At 39.8% G+C, this 17,013-nt stretch overlaps 2 protein-coding genes across 4 annotated transcripts; both read right to left on the reverse strand.

Moving 5' to 3' along the window:
* Positions 1-860: 860 nt before the first annotated feature.
* On the reverse strand, positions 861-10,273 carry nr1i2 (nuclear receptor subfamily 1, group I, member 2). Of its 3 annotated transcripts, none has more exons than XM_051403492.1 (9): positions 9,887-10,273; positions 8,811-8,998; positions 5,448-5,578; positions 4,994-5,163; positions 4,650-4,909; positions 4,404-4,549; positions 1,979-2,095; positions 1,695-1,800; positions 861-1,610 (listed from the first exon to the last, which is right to left on the reverse strand). In XM_051403492.1, the coding sequence occupies exons 2-9, from the start codon at positions 8,990-8,992 to the stop codon at positions 1,454-1,456; spliced, it is 1,269 nt and encodes a 422-aa protein (XP_051259452.1). In that variant the 5' UTR covers positions 8,993-8,998; positions 9,887-10,273; the 3' UTR covers positions 861-1,453. The 3 variants fall into 3 exon arrangements, with proteins under 3 accessions (XP_051259452.1, XP_051259450.1, XP_051259453.1); XM_051403490.1 differs by having other exon boundaries at positions 9,883-10,271; XM_051403493.1 differs by lacking the exon at positions 9,887-10,273 and having other exon boundaries at positions 5,448-5,625; positions 8,811-8,983.
* A 1,470-nt stretch (positions 10,274-11,743) lies between these two features.
* Positions 11,744-16,921, reverse strand: cfap91 (cilia and flagella associated protein 91). Its single transcript, XM_051403481.1, has 17 exons — positions 16,739-16,921; positions 16,581-16,657; positions 15,952-16,109; positions 15,720-15,800; positions 15,484-15,540; positions 15,218-15,396; positions 14,833-15,010; positions 14,123-14,280; positions 13,873-14,019; positions 13,621-13,754; positions 13,426-13,536; positions 13,258-13,329; positions 12,981-13,127; positions 12,679-12,900; positions 12,421-12,569; positions 12,238-12,329; positions 11,744-12,018 (listed from the first exon to the last, which is right to left on the reverse strand). Exons 1-17 carry the CDS (start codon positions 16,824-16,826, stop codon positions 11,834-11,836), a joined length of 2,235 nt encoding a protein of 744 aa, XP_051259441.1. The 5' UTR covers positions 16,827-16,921; the 3' UTR covers positions 11,744-11,833.
* Positions 16,922-17,013: the final 92 nt, after the last annotated feature.

Below are 17,013 nucleotides of genomic sequence, written 5' to 3' on the forward strand. Positions count from 1 at the left end.
TATTTGAGTGTGATTCTTCCAAATGTTCACATTAAACATGTTTATTTATATATTTGTATTTCTATTTATATTATATATTCATATATATATATATACATAAGATTAAGAGTATATAGTCATACTAGCAGCTCTGTGAAGCTGTACTAATAGGCATAGTGGCACTTTGAGCTTCATGCTAACACCAGAATGCTAACATGCTCATGACAATATTAACATGCTGATGTTTAGCAGGTATGTTTATCATGTAAAGCATGTTAGCATGCTAATATCTGCTAATTAGCATTAAACACACATTGCAGATAAGGCTGATGAGATTGTCATTAGGTTTGCAGGTATTTGGTCATAAACCAAAGTACTGTGAAGATTTGTGCCTGATCATGGCGCTAGAGTTATTACAATGTGTCCTTAGAAGGACGTGGATGTCAACGCAGGATTTTATGGCAACCCATTCAATAGTTGTTGAGACATTTCGCTCAAAAGACAAATGCTGACCTCATTGTGGCCCCAGAAGAAAAAAGACAGAGGATCACTAAAGTCAGTAGAATTCATCCTCTGGGGACCACGAAGGTCTGTACAAAATTGAATGGCAATCCATCCAACAATTGTTCAGATATTTTCGTCTGGACCAGAGTGAAGGACAGACAGACCGCCACAGTCACTGCTGCCACTATCATGGCTAAATTGTGCTATAATTATTACAGTTTACAGTACAAACTGTTTTACACATACCAGTTCAGATTTTTACTGTGGCACCAACTCATTTACATCCTTGTTATCTTTTGTTTTAGTACGACCACAGTGGGGCAGTGTTTGTCCTATTATGCTGTTAATGACCATAGAAGCACCATCAAACACTTCAATCTGAGGAGCACCATTAGTAAGTTTTATTTACAATAAGTGTAGAGCATTTTTGTTTTATATGATTGCATCAACACAACCTGAGGTAACGTATATAAAAAGCAAACATAGTCTTTGCAACTGCAGCTCTCTGAGAAAATACAGACTTCATGGTCTGAAAAAACATTAAACCTCACAACCTTAAGTTGACATTCATTCATAGACATACAATATGTACTTAATAAGCAAAACAAATAACACAAACATGACAAATCCACTAGTACTTTCACAAGTAAACAAAACAAACGTAATGCTGCCTGACAGGTAGTGTGCCGAGAACAGATACTAGTTTACATTTCAGCAGGACTCAGACTATGAGGTTAATTATCTCCATGTGTTCAGGATGTTGTGCGGTCTATGCTTAAGACTATTACATGACAGAAGTGCATTCTTTAGGGTTTTGACAGATAACAGACAGATAACAAAATACTTTGCTTTAAATCCATGATCACATTCAACTGGTTTCCAGTTTGATCTTAATTATTAAATAGCATAGGTGGACCCAGTAGCCTGAGCCGTCCATGTACAGTAGATTAGAGTATTATAGAGTACATTATTATAAGTCATTACAGGGGTTTTTACGAACCATCTCCACTATGAGAGGAGAGATAACGTCAGGCTGGATGTCCTGGATCTGCAGAACTTGTTTGCTGTACTCCTCGGTCATTGTTCTCATCTCGGTGAGACAGGCCATCACTTTGGGGTACAGCAAGCTGGAGGCACAGAGGAAACAAAGGAGGTTATAAACCTGTGAAAGCTTTCAGTGGACTGAAAGTGGCAATTGGTTTTTCACTCACTGTTTTTCCGGGCCTGTTCTCTTGCAGTCAATCCAGGTTTTCAGCGTCATTGCCAAGTTTTCATGAAGCTCGTCAATTACACTGTGCTGCTGCACACCTGGACGATCTGAGAGATTGAATAAAAACAAATATTTACTAATCCAACGCAACCTGAACCTGAGAACTTTAATTTTTAAAGTTGCACTGGATACAAGTTCACACTGTTTGTAGGGTTTAAATACAGTATTCACAGGGCATGATTGATTAGCAAGGACTGGGATGATCTGATGAAGACCTGCTGCTACCTGGAGAAAACAGGGACATGGCTTGCATGAGAACATACTCTTCCTCCTGCAGGCCCAGTTTGCGCAGTGTGTGGTGAAATTTGAGCAGAGGCTCCAGCAGGAGCGGCTGGAAGCCAGCTACAAAACACAAGTGCACAGAAAAGGTAAGACTAGCAAAACAATGACTGATGATCATTCATTTTATTCCACACATTATTCTTTCGTCAAAATTTAGTGTCTACATCATCCACAATGCAACTCGACCACCAAAAATCTGGTCAAGATTCAGGTGTTGTTATGTGTGTTATGCTAGTAGCAGCAAATGTAGGCTCGAACCGCTAGCCATAAGCAGAGAAAAGGAACGGGTTACAGAGCTCACTTATTGCTAACTCAAGTGACATCATTTGAGGTAATTTGTCAGATGCAAAAGGCTTTATATAACTCTTCATATATGCAGTAGTACTCCCCAAGACCTGTAAACACACTTTGATGTGTGAGAATTGGTAAGAGTTTCCCTTTAAGTGGGCACGGGGGTACCCAGCAAGGCTATTATGAATCATCTTCAGGAAATGCAAAATAAGACAAAAAAAGACACAAAAGTGGAATCAGTTTGGGTCAAGTAGTGAATGAGAACAGCCTTTCTGGCATGACTGTGTTGTTGTACTTACAGTACTTAAAATAAATAATAATTCTGTGGAAATGTACATCATGCTAAATTTAACATGACATTTACCTGTAACTTTTTCTTTCCTTGAGCTTTCTTTATGTTTAATAAAGTCTCAACTATCATGTGAATGTAGACTTTTCTTTGAATATTTCTGGATGTTTAATCCTTTTCAAGGTATTTACTGTAAGGCTGGACAATATAGACAAAACTCTTGGATACAGGATTATTATTATTATTAATAATAATAATAATAATAATAATAATATTATTATCATCATTATCACAACATATTAATGTGTGATAATCAATCAATCATCAATATTGACTAATGTTATTTCTACATCCTTGTACGTTATTGTTTTGCATTTCTCTGTCCTTTTTGTATCTCACAAGAAAATAAATGGAAAAAAAAAAAATTCTATATATATTATATATTTACAAAGGTATCCAAAATCACATGCATAGGAAGATGAAATTATGTGAAAGAAAAGGTTGAATTCCTTCACGGTGTCAGCACAGTTCTTTAAAGATGCATCATCTTGGTCATGGACATTTAATTTTATTTTACAAAAAGTCAAAGTCTGTATTTACATGGTGGCAAATTATTTTGAGTCTGTTGTCAAATCATGGGGTTAGGTTTGAAACCCAAATCATAATAATATTCTTCTTCTTACATATATCTTACTTCCTAATCTTACAGTGAATATAATTAGAAAATGCACACAGTGTTAAAGACGGTCTACCGGGTAACCTCAGTGAGCACGAAGCCGGAACTGAGCGAATGAATGTCAACTGCATTTAGTTTGATCTTAAGAAAGAAAGGAGCAGACAAAACCAGTTTGACAACATTCTAGTGAACGTTGCTCCAGGTGTCACGTTACACGTCTGAGAACTGAGATAAGTGATGCACACACCTTTTATTACATGTCATGTAATACATGTCAACATCTATATATGTATGCACAGATATCTGCATTCATATTAGAAACATCGCAACTTTGTACATAAGCTAAAGGTTCAAGGCTAATTGAAACCAAGACGAGTGAGATGATAAAAATCATTCATACGGTCAAAAAAAGGACTCCGACTGTAAATCAGAGGTACTTGACATGTCTGAGACTGCTGATGGTTTGGATTACTTTTAAACGTTGTCAACTATAACCTAGATTCCTCACATACAGTACATACCTCTGTGCTGTTTTAATCAGCATCAGATCATATCTGTGCCTTATATATCCTCTATCACTTTATACAATCACATCGATCCATCTGTATTTCCAATCCATCCTTAACTAAAACCCTCACTGAATGTATTTTAATTAGAATAAGAATTACAACATCCAGTGGAACTTCAGCCTCCATATGATTGCACCTCTTTTCTTAAAGCTGCTGTAATTCATATTTTTACATTAAAAATTGATTAAATTACTGTATGTGAAATTAGTTGCTTGTAGGGATGAACCCACAGAGCATCGATATTGAACTTGCAACAACTCCAAGTGAATGTTGCTCAGTGTGTGCTGGATGTGCTCTTTGGCAACTGTTGTCAAAAACTTGTCTGTCATTCAAATAAACACAATATCCTCCCTCAAAGGTTTGTAGATATTTAAGTGTGAGTGTTATGCAGTGAAAATCTGTATCTGTGCACATTGTAAAGTATTATGTGTGATGTGTATCTACTCGTCTGCATTTTTGGACACTGCAGAGTAGAAAGTTAGCTCCAACCCCTTTAAATATATTAAAGCATTCTGTGGCTTTCGCTCGTGTAAGCAGTCTCACCTCGTAGAGCGTCATCTATGCAGTATGTAAAATGGCCACATTCCCAGGTGCCTCTTTTTGTGTTGAATACCATGTTGAAGCGGATCTGCATAACTTCAAATGTGGCTCCCTTCAACAGAGCAATTTGGTCCCCAATGCTTAAAGACCTATAAATAATCAGTGTGATACACACTTAAAGGCTTGACACGAATCATAAAAAAAACTCTGCTGAGACATATTTGAATATGCATCGAAGCACACGTTTACCGGAAGTCCTGAAGACCTTTGGAGAAACTAATGATGTCCTGGATCATGTAAGTTGTGAGGTCAGCCACATGCGGAAGAGCAGTGAAAACAGCTGTGCTTTCTCTGGCCTGTTCGCCCCCTTGGTTGTCTTGTTTTTCAAAGGAACCACAGAGACTGGAGGAGGACGACGATGAGAGGGAGGAGGAGAGGGAGCAAGTGTACGGGGGTTCGTTTTCAGAATGGTTGTACTCACTAGCAGGAAGGATGTTTCTGTCCATTGGCTGAAAAAAAGAAAATGTCAGTCAGATAAGTTAAGACAATGATGATGACAACACCCTCAAACATGCTTAGAGTCATTCACAGACCCTGAAGCCACTAAAGCGGTAAAATGCTGAGTCAAATGTGCTGCGGTGGACACAGAGTAGCTCCTGAATGGTTTCCTCTTGTTGGGATGAAAGCTGTATTGGTGCAACGAGCATCTTCTTCTTCTTGATGCGGATCCTCCTCTCCAACACCTCCTTCTCAGACATGACCACTACAAGGACAAAAAAAAAAAAAACCTGTATGTATGTTACCATGGAAATACTGATTTAAAAACACCAATGATGAGTTTTACTCATATGTCTTTCAATCACTCCTGCAGTGCTGTTTAACTTCTATTGCTAGATTGTGTTGAAATAGAATAGTCACAAAGAAAATATAGATATAGCATTGAATAGCAATAGCAATTGAATAATGAGCTCCTCACATCACATACTGTACTAGTAATATACAGTATAAATAATAAGGGATCATTTGGTGTATCTGTATGCTACTTACTTTCTTTGCGCATGCCTATGGCCTGGCATTTACGGAAGCGGCAGGCTTGACACGACCGTCGGTTGTTTTTGGTTATAGTGCATTTATTCAGGAACGGACAGCAGAGCTGCGTTGACCTCTTTATGGCACGTCTGAATTTATTTAGAAATCCACTTAGTAACAGCAAACAAACATCAATCTGAAGTTAGAAATCACATGCATGAAAACATATATTACATTGTAGTATTAGTGAGTCGACAACACAGTTCATAGATAGCTACAGTGTATCTGAGTCAATGAGAGTTCTGGTGGCACAACTAATAACTTAATAGTTAATACTTAGTAGTAAGTACGGCCAATAGTAATCCTGTATAAACCAAAGTGAGCAGACTTCTAGATGGGACTACTGAAAATGTTTCCAACCCACAAAATATTTTAGGGAGTTGGAGATCATTTCTCTATTTTAATATCTATAATTAAATAACAATAAAGAGTCAAATAATGCACATATGATAGCGGATATCGGATAGCTCAGTGGGTAGAGCTGGCGACCCATGTACAAAGGCTGAGTCCTTGCTGCAGCGGCCCAGGGTTCGAATCCGAACTGCGGCCCCTTGCTGCGTATCATCCCCTCTCTCTGACCCCCTTTCCTGTCTATCTTCAGCTGTGTCTATAATAAAGGCAATAAAAGCCCAAAAAATATACTAAAAATAATGCACATATAATTGAAACAATACTTTTAAAATGATGTCAGTTACTAAAGGATCATATATTTAAAAAATAATCATATATTTAAAGCTGCAATAATAAATCGCAGAATCAAATAACTACATATGTGTAACACTGACACTGATGTACTTTGTGTCACTGTGGAAAAGCAGTTCTGGTCTTCATGCCAACATAGATTGCAAAACACAAAAGCTAAAGCAATAGATCAAACCAAACTTAAAGCAGCAGCCCATATACAGTTTAACAGCTAAAGAGCCAGATCTTCCAAGAACTTTAAAAAAAAAAAAAAAAAACAAGCTAAAAGGAGGGTGAAATTCTCACATCTTTAAATTTTGTCACAGGAGTGTGCAGCATTTCCTTCCTGCTTTTGCACAGAACTATATATCTTGAGATATTCATTTTCCACTGACGTAGTACTGTGTAAGACACTGCTTTACTAGTGAACTGAATCACTGTTAGTCATGTTGCTCATAATGTAAATATTAATACGCAAACTATTGCTGATGAGATATATAACTGTTTAATATTTCTGGTAATCTGGTATAATTATAATACCAATACTACATACATGTCGTCGGTTTTTCTCCATTGGGATCTAAAACTGGAAAAGCAGTGACGCAGAGGTCTAAAAACTAAGATACATTCACATATATTTCTTTACGTTTCACACAAAGATCAGCTACAAATTGGGATACAAATAAATATTTTAGTGCGCTGTACGGTGTTGATGCACACTCTACAAAGATCACAAGGTTTTGACTCCATAATCAGTATAAACATGCAAAAATGAAGCAGGGGAAGTAGGAAATGCAGCTGGAGTTAAGGCAATGTGTCTCATATAAAGTGTAATATCAATGGTTTTTCTTCCAAAACACAGTACTAGCCATTCCTCAATGAAAGGACAGAATTCTTTTAGCATATTCAGCATATTGAGAAAGTTCATTCATGTCTGACCAGGGAGAATATCACAGTAGGTATAATGTGAATAAAAACATATGACCTGGAAAGCAACATATGGAGTAGAAAACATTCTAAGTTAATTTGCCACTTTGATTGAATTTGTTTACCGCTAATTACTGCAGGAAAATATGTTTTCTTTCTATTTTTGCTGCCTTGAGTGAAGAGTTTTTTTTTTGTTACAGCATTTTCAGACTCCATTATGTGATTATGTTGATGGTATAAAAAGCTTTCAGCATCATTTGGAGCATGCATTTGCAGCTTTGGCGTTTGTTTTACCCAATTCTCAAAACTGGGTCATTTGTTTCTAACAAAAAATCCATCTGAATAACTGAAAACAAACACATCAGAGAAGGAAACTGTCCGCTGAGGCAGATGAAGAGGTGGTCACACAGGAAGAGACAGAGGACAGAGTGCACGCAGAAACATGTCATGTGTGTTTTAAAGGCACATATCAGATGTGAGGTAGGATAGGAGTTATAAATTGTTTGTTCAATGAATTGGTTGTTTTGAGACATTGTCTAGAGCTGCAACTAACAATTATTTCTACAAATTGCTTGTTTCTGTAAGTAAGTACATATATCTGTAATATATGATGTCATTTTCTCACATTTGAGAAGCTGCATGCAGCAAATATATACAGTATATATATATATATAGATAGATATATATATATACTGTATTTCATTTTTGCTCTCTCTCTCTCTCTCTCTCTCTCTCTGCCATGTTTCTAGTGTAGGCCAGAAGGGACAAACCTAACACAGTCTCTATACAGGACCATTTGCGTTTTTTTTACGAGTTTCGCAGCCACTGTAGTTTCTCCCTCACGTTTGAAAACAGTGCGTAAATCAAGTGAGTTGCGATCTGCAACTACGATCAGCTAGATGCCAGTCTTACACGCTGACCTCTAAGCATTGATTGGTGAGCAAAATCCCAATTTGGGGGCAATGCTGTATTCACTAATGATTGAGATACAATCACAGAAAGCAAGGTCAGCAAAGAGTTCACCTTCTCCAAAAACGTTCTCTGTCAGTTAAATTATTCTCGTTCGCTCTAATTGATCTTCTATTGAGATCTTTTACTTGCTGGTTCCACAGTCTGTCAGTGAGGGTCAGAAACAGCCTGAACTGTGTTGCTAATACCTGAACATTTATTGGAGTCAAACACAGACAGATCGTATCCCCTCTGTTGTCCGTAAGTTCCTTATAGGTCAGTTTTTGTATGGCTTCATTAGTTGGTGTATTTTGTTTGTCTATATTAACAAGTATTTATTACTGTAATGTATTTATCACCAATTCCACATATACTTTTTAAACTTTTGATTGTTGTGTGCCTTGTGATTAACAGCATTATTCTTTACTAGAACTACTGTGTGTGTATTTCATTCATCCGAGTGAGAAATGGAATGAGCCTTACAGGACAGTATAAATTCAAAAGCAAATGATGGTTGTTGTACTTGGCAGTACCAGTGGGTGTCTCGCACTCGGCTATATATTTATGAAAAAAGAGAAACATTTTGTCACCTTTCTCCTACATCACACATGTTCACGGTGCTTGTTATAAATAATGTCACACAGGAAGTAGAAACACAGAATGGAGCACCAATGACAGGGGAAGAGGGAGACGCTGCACCATGTGTGTAAGAGAAGAAAACACAAGAAGAAGAAGAAGAAGAAGAAGAAGAAGAAACAACCTCACCTGAAGAAGCCCTTGCAGCCTTCGCATGTCAAGGCATTAAAGTGGTAACCCTTGGCCAGATCTCCACACACACCACAGGCTCTTGATTCCTCATCTTCCTTTCCTTCCTCGTCCTCGTCCTCTTCATTTTGCCGCGTAAGCGCTTCTCGGATGGTCTGCGCCCCAGTGGCCTTGTTACTCATTCTCACCTGAGGGATGATGAGATAAACGTCACTTCATAACGATTAATTTCGAGTGCAGTGTTGTTTTAGTAAGTGGGCAGTGAGGCTTTAGTGTTGACAACCACAAGCACAAACAACACTGTGAGGTGAGGCGAGGCTCACCAGTACCTGCAAAAACCTCAGTGTTTCACCACAACTGGCACTGCAATACAAGGAATAATGCACAGCTTTTGACACGATACCGCACCAACAGGGACACTCATCACTTCCAAAACCACTTAATTATTTGCCTGATGCTGTCACACTATTGTCATTTGCAGTGATAGGCTTTTATCTGATACTCAATAGAAATAGGACAAATGGGTTAATAGAGGTTTTGATTAATCCCTTAGTATAATTGTAGGATTGTTTCAAATCTTCAAGCCAATAAAGCTTGTTTAATGCAACTGAACTGAGACAGAACTTAAGAAAATGTATCTTTTTACTCTCAAAAACAAGTCATTTTATCATTAACCCTCAATACTGCATGGCATGTATGCCATTATTTTGAAACCACAGTCAAAATGTGTATTTCCTGCATTGTATGTGGTGTATTATGTGTCTTTTAACGGTGCCCAATCGCCACCAGTAACCCATTACTTTCATTTACACAGCCGTGTGACAGTGACTGGAGAAAACATCTGTACACACACAATGAGTAGCATGTAAAAGCATTGTTTGTTTGAGCGACCTTCGTCTTGGCAGGCAGCAGAAACTTTGTGACACATAAAACTGACATGATACGTTTAACTCATGTAAGAGACACCCCGTAAACCTTCAAATAATCTGAAAAGACCTTCCCCCACTGCCTCTCCTGTACCCGGTTAAAGGTCAAGCGTTAATCAAACACCGATCGGGATCATTCAACTCACTGACTTGGTGATTCCAGATGTCCAAACAGCTGTCTGTAGTTTCGCCCCTCAGCTGTTAATCTCGGTGGGTTTTGGATTTACTGAACACTCAACAGGTGAGAACGAGTATCGCACTAACTCTTCCTGCTTGACGTGTTGTTTGATGCCGGGCTCGTTGCTACAAGTATTCCTGGCTGCAGCCTGCGCGACGGGGCCCATCGCCAAAGGGGGGGGGCATTCGGGTGCAACGCCCGCCCATGCCAGTGGCGCATCCCGTGCCACCCTGTTACGCACCTCTCAACCGCCGGACATTAAGTGAAAAATAAAAAGTAAAGAATAAAAGAGAGACATATAAGTGCTGCGCCCATTGCAGCGTGTTCAGACTCACTGTGAGTACTGAGGGAAGTTTGCCACTGACCACTGTTGACTGATGCACCACGCAGCTGATCCTGAGCAGCTTGCACACTCAACTGCGGTCAAATGAACCGTCGTTTGTTAATAAATACACAAAAAATTGCCAGCCGCCGTTTTGGATTTTGCTGGGCGTCTATTCAAGCAATTACTGTACTGTAACAAAAAAAGAAAGAAAATGACATAGGAGGACTATGACTTATTCGCTGTTCATGGTCAATGGTCAACTGCAATGAGTTCTCACATTTCACCCAATTAAACATTATATTTATATATCATCATGACTAAATGTCCTCTTGAAAATGTGATACATTACCATATAAAACCCCCTACACAAAAAAGTTCCCCTCCACTGTAAATACGCATTGTAAACACCGTTTCCTTAATAACATAGTAGATTTCCGTTCAGAATGGCGCTGACAGTCACATTGACATACAATTCAAATCATCTGAAGTCATTCTCTTGGACAGCTCTGGAGAAAATTGAAGTCACAACCAAGGTCAAAATGCATTGTAACCTAGAGTTTGTCTTTATAGGCCTATTTGATCTCATAAACCCCTGTCCTTAATGCTTTCCAGTGGAGTCCTGTTTATAGTGACTATCAGCATACAACATTTTAAAAAGGAATTATGGAAAATATTTTCCTGAAGAGGTTTGCTAAAACTTTCAATGAATTCCTGTTCAGAAAGACATCAGCTACGACTATGTTACATTTGAAGTAATTTTACTGATGATTTTGGATAAAATTACAGGGAAAGTCACCCCCAAAGTAAAAATGTGTTGTAATACTTATAATATCCATTTATAGCCTAACTCTCATAAAAGACTGTTTTAGAGAAAATTAAAGGTATCACTTCTAAAGTCAAACAATACCTGTGACACATTGAACATTTCCTCATATTTGAACTCTGTAAAGAACTTTGCTCAAAATACAAATTCTTTTTTAGTGACCTGTTAATTATCATTACATTCTGAAAGGTACAGACCCCCTATAGTCCCTAAAAGGAAATATTTTTTATCTTGTGCACACAAGATAATTTACTATAAATTCATATGCATCTCTAACGGCTTCAGATGCACACAGCTGTCATATAATGGAGAGAACTCAGCTTGTCAAGTTTTGTTTTCAACTCGGGATGTCATACCATGAAATTCTTGTTGCTCTTGCTGAAATCTGAATTGCGCACTAGTTAAAAATATTTCCTTTTGGGGACTTTAGGGGCTCCGTAGAAAGGCGATACTGGGTTTAACATTAAAATATGTAAATTGCAGGAGCACTTTTTAAAATAAGAGAGGTAGTCAAAATGAGTAACCTTAGAATTGAATCCTCCATAGCATCTCAGTCCCCTAGATAGAAATAGAGTTTGTACCTGGGTCCCGTCCAGAAAAGGTGGGAATATACTGCACATTCTGGATAAAACATGTCAGCAGTAATGATCAAAAGGCTTTAATTAATCCATACACCCACAATGATGGGAAACTTCTACTTTAATCTCAGGAGTGGACAACAAATATAGACATCAGACTGCATCTCAGTACACTTTTTATATCGACAATCCTTTACTCAGTTTTAGTGTGGTGCTGCTCCACTAGGCTCATCTCCTCTAGGAGTCGATTAGAGGCTCTTTCAGAAGGACAGGTAGATTGTGAGGCTCCCAGAGTACTACGAGGGGCCCCGGAATGCTCTGCAGTCCCCTGAATTATATTATGAGCTGCCTGCAAGTGTCTATGCTGCCTCTGGTGCACTGGGAGAGAGAAATCATGAGGTTAGACTGGTGTGCAAAGCATCTGCCTTCAACTGTATCATTTAATTATTCTTTTTTTATAGAGGGCATCTCTTACTTTCAAGACATGTTTTTAATTGTTACCTAAAATACTGTCTACTCATACTTTGTAATAATTTTGATATTGTATTCAGTGATAATAATGTGTGAATACAGTGGAAACAGAAAAATCTCCCAAACCTCTTTGTCTGACACTGATCTTCTCGACCTCTGGGATAAGGAAACTGTACACCAACTCTGACACAATCTCCTCCGACTGAAGACTCTCCCGGCTACACACACATGCAAAGGTTTTTGTTTATTATTCTCTGGTTTGAATTTCTGAATATGAAGCATCAGCAGTCATGCTGATGTATCGGTTACCTTTCCTCCATGGCGTAAGCAATGTCATTGACCTCCTTAGCCCTCCTGCGGATCTCCTCTCTGGCCTGCTGGTTGGATGTCTGCTCCAAGGTCCCTAGGATGATGTCCTCCAAATACAAATCCACAGTTTCCTGTTGTACCTGCACCACCTGTGACACCGTGTTAAGGACACACACACGTGCTGAGCATTAAAACATGTGCACCTAACAAACATTATTTTCTTAGAACTATCTCTGTTGCAACCTCATATGTACGCACTTGTCTGAAGATCTCATCTTCTTCTCTGCGTCGGTGCTCCTCCACTTGTCTCCTTCCACTCTCCTCAGCCTCTCGTAAGCGGCGGTCTCTCTCAGCCAGTAGTGTGAAGGCATGGATCCTGCGCTCTTCTTGCAGATGAACCAGCTCCTTGGACAAAGTGTCGAACAGGTGTTCGAGCTCTGCACCTACCACTCTGGCCTGAGACGCCTCCTCTTGAGAGGTCTGCACAGAAAGAGAGAGGGTGTAATGGGATTGTCTGGAGGTTGTAAAATTTTGTATGTGAACGTTTCTGCGTGTTTCACCTTGTGTCTATGTTCGTCTCTCTGTTTTTTCAGGGTCATAACAAGTCCTTTGTCAGCGTTTTGTAGCTCCTGCTCCTCCTTCTGCAGGGCGTGGACAGTCCTGAGTTCCTGGATGAGCTCTAGATGGTTCTCCTTGCCCATAAACATCTGCACAACAACACACATAGAAATGAATTACAATAACAACTTGAAACACATGCAAACATTTCTATTAGCACTTCGGGCATGAAAAGCGACATGCAGGTAAACACACACGTGCATGCAGACATATTCAGACCTCGCATTGGATACTTCTTCCTCTCAGTAGTTTCTGCAAGTGGATGACTGCGAGCTCTATCTCCTCATCCCCCTGTGGAGGTGCATATACATAAATTAACAAATAGCCTCTTACTACGTGTAGGATGAAGAAGGTCAGTGTCAGTTAGAGTCAGAGACGTTAGCTGACCTCTGGTGGCTCCTCCACTCTGGGAGTGACAGGACGAGGAACAGTCTTCTCCTTCTTGACAAGAAAACGCAAGGACTTCTCTCTGGCTTGCTCGCTCTTCTCCTTCATTGACTGTGGAGCCACAATATGTAATCCACATGTATGTGTAACTGTAATAAGTGATATTCTGAATTGGCATATTTCTTTCTGCTTTACCTTGTATTTCTCCATCAGTTCTACCGCTTTGTTTACACGGGGCTTGAGCACATCCTTGATGGTGTTGACTTTGGGTCTTTCCACTTGTGGCTTGAGGACTGTGGCTGAGAGTCCTGCCTCCAGCTTTAGTAAGCCTATGATTGACAAAAAATCCATTTACCTCAACAGTAAAGGGACACTCTTGCCTCTGAGGTGCTATTTTGAAAATGACCTGCTAAATTCTATTTGCCCCAAAAGCATTTAGATTCAGACCTTCATATGTGTCTAAGTATTGGCTTTTGCTGAACATGTCCCTGCGGGCCCCAGGGGCACTCGTAGACTCTAGATAGTCTCTGACAATGCCAGGTCGCTCCAGCTTCCCCTCCATATTTCTCCTCTTAGCTTCCAGTTTTCTCAGTGCTACACACAAAACAACAATGTTAAAAGAAGAGACAGATGAGAAGGAGTGAAACAAAGCCATTCATGATTTATGATGTTAGAGCAGAGGCAGTGGTTGTCTTACACCTCATGTAGTCATTGTGAATCTTGTGTAGCTTGGTGTCCTTGTCTTTTTGGTGTTTTGAATATATCTGGTTCAGTCTCTCGCTTGTAACTTCTTTCTGGGCCCCATCTCTCTTCCTCAAGAGGTCCTTCAGCACAGCAAGACGAGCCTCTTGTAACCTGGCCAACACCCACAGAAACAGAGAACATTGCAGGAGGGGAGGTTTTGCATGGCAAAGACAGCAGGAACATCAAGAAGGAACTTCAACAAGACTGCTTCATAGGCCAAGAAGTGGATATGTCCTACATATTGTCATTGGTTAGATGTGATATTAGCCACAAGTAGTATATGGTTGTGGTATTTTGATTAGAGAAACTGCTGTTACAATGGTTCAAACCCCTGTGTTTACACATTTTGCTTAAACATTGTTTAATTGTTGGTCCACTTGGGGGCAGCTGAAACAAGCTAAGATCACTGATGGTATCGATGAGTGAACCAAAACAGTGACATTGCAGCAAAAAAAACAAAACAGTGAGCAGTGATTTGGTGATCATTTTTACATTTCACTTGTAGTACTTTGATCCACTGTACATTTAAACAATATTGATTATAGCTGCTTTAAAGCCAATATGTATATATTGATGACTTCGGCATTCCCGACACAATATTTTAGGTAAGCAGTGTTTAATAATTAGGTTAAATAATAGCAGTTGAGGTGCAGCACCACTCACTTCTGGATTTCTCCCTCTCTGAAAGCCCACTCTTTGACCTCCATCTCCTCCATCATACGTCTCCTTTTGTCCAGCTGACTGAGGTCATGCAATGGAGGAAGGGTGGCCTCCCATGCTCGTTTAGCACGTGCCCGCTGTATCATTTCCACTTCTGCTAGGCCTGCAGGCAGACCACGACCTGAGGGGAATGGCCATGAGAGAAGGGTTAAGTGTAGTTTGCAGAGGTGAGGAGAGGCATTGGTAAGATTAATTATAAGACACTAAAGGCACAGGTATACTATTCAGCTGAGAGCACCAGTAGGAAGCCTGGAGATGTATGGTTTTAACAAATGAATTACACATTATAGTTTATAACTGGTGAAAATCTAAACAGTTGATCATGTACCCCAAGTCAAAGCTGCCAGTTGCAGGAGCTCAGTGGGAGTTGTCCCATGTTGTACCACATACTCAGGGCTGTACGGGTCTGTCTGTGTTTCACTTTCCCTGTAGTCGGTCTGAACCCCCACGGTGAAGTGGGTCGGCTGTGGGTCAGCATTGTTTCCACCAGAGGATACAAAATCTTCTCTGAGGAGACACAAAGAGAGGATGTACCCTCTACCTGACAGAAATGGCTGTCAGATAAAGAAACATGAGGAATTTGTAGAAACCTACCTCGGCAAAGCAAAAATCACATCCGGGGGAACCTGCTGTGCAAAGGGAATCTGAGGCCTAAAGGAAACAGAATGAAACAGCATATCAGAGACTATATCAATATTTAACATAGAGACTGGGGCAGAATGGCAGTTTTGTAAACTGTCATGAGACAGAGGCAACTGCTGCACAAGGAAGTTAGTATGATTGTATTCCACCATATTCAAAGCTTCAGAGTGTATGCTGGCTACTCAAACCGTTTAAAGTATTTCCAGCGATCAGCACCGGTCACATGGCACTCCTCTCTTTTCAGCCATGACTGAGCATCTGGAATAATCCTGTCAGGAAGATAATCAAGAATCATAGCCACAAACTGATAACTATGCCAAGGGACAGAGTTTATATTTGTAATAGGTAACAGAGATAACCTTGAATTAATACAACTCAGTAACTGCTGCTGCTCATTAAAATGGTGTCTGTCAGTGTTACCCAGCCAGCTGCTGCAGTGACTCTTTGCGATGTTCCGCGTGGCCTCGCCAGTGACGATCAACAGAGGCCGGTACTGGGTCTACAGGGTCCAGTTGAAAAGTATACCGTGGGTGGTGGGACAGGTTACTGAACATAGACCCAAACTCAGGCACTCTCCTCTGATAAAGGCAGAGAGGAAATACTGTCAGCGAGTGCATTTCACATTCATCCTGTTTCTTTGTTCTCATGTGTAAACAGCAACAACATTGACCATGGGTCATAATTTGGTCATAGGGCACTTCAGGGAACAACGTGTGCCTAGTGGGTGAGAGGTAAACAGACAGCGGGTAAATTATGACTTGCAATGTGTGATATATGTATTATTATATATATGAATTTAACTTAATGTTATGCAGTACAAACTTTGTGTAAATGGTTCAAAACTATTCAGAAAATAAAATAGGGGGTAAAGTTTATAGAGGGGTTTGCCTTACAATCTTTGACTTAGTGCTTTTACTTAACGTTGGTTAAACATGGTAAAAGAGCACTAAGGCTAACTGTTTAACCTTATTTGATGATACAACCACTTTGTCTTTACTGTTAGCAACACAACCAATATTTTGCTATAGGCACATACGGACACAACTTACTACTCGGTCCCTGGACGCATAGGCGTTGAGGCTGGACCTGACATGGTCCACCTCCGATGACACCGTGTAAACCGGATCTGTGGCAGAAACACAAACAGTTGAGATGATGTCAACCAAGCAAGTTTCCAAATGCTAACGCTAGCTTTAAGTTTACTTACCATACAAGTAATCATAAACCCGTTGCCGCCGAACAACTTTATTACCATCGTTTTTCTTAGAAATGGTGTGAGTGACTGATACGCTCATTTTAGTTAACTGGTATTAGTATTTAAAATGTTTTTTGTCCGACGACTTTCTCTCACAGACTGCGGTATCAGCGACCTCTGCGGTATTTAACAATGTAACCATGGAGACGGTAAATTGAGTTGAAGTGGGAGGAGTTATTCCGGGTGTTCACTTCCTGATTAAAAACAACAGTTGGAGCACCGAGCAC

Source organism: Dicentrarchus labrax, unplaced genomic scaffold (genome assembly GCF_905237075.1).
Source record: "Dicentrarchus labrax unplaced genomic scaffold, dlabrax2021, whole genome shotgun sequence".
Lineage (NCBI taxonomy): Eukaryota > Metazoa > Chordata > Actinopteri > Moronidae > Dicentrarchus > Dicentrarchus labrax.

Bases quoted from the DNA above. Each gene is read 5' to 3' on its own strand.
- cfap91 (XM_051403481.1), bottom strand. From the start codon at position 16,826: ATGAGCGTATCAGTCACTCACACCATTTCTAAGAAAAACGATGGTAAT. The intron at 16,658-16,738 runs GTAAGTAAACTT...TTTCTGCCACAG, and splicing joins GGTTTATGATTACTTGTATG to ATCCGGTTTACACGGTGTCA. The intron at 15,011-15,217 runs GTACATGATCAA...CATTCCCCTCAG, and splicing joins ACTGGCAGCTTTGACTTGGG to GTCGTGGTCTGCCTGCAGGC.
- nr1i2 (XM_051403492.1), bottom strand. From the start codon at position 8,992: ATGAGTAACAAGGCCACTGGGGCGCAGACCATCCGAGAAGCGCTTACG. The intron at 2,096-4,403 runs GTGAGACTGCTT...TGTGTTTTGTAG, and splicing joins CATAGATGACGCTCTACGAG to CTGGCTTCCAGCCGCTCCTG. The intron at 1,611-1,694 runs GTGAGTGAAAAA...CTGTGCCTCCAG, and splicing joins AGAACAGGCCCGGAAAAACA to CTTGCTGTACCCCAAAGTGA.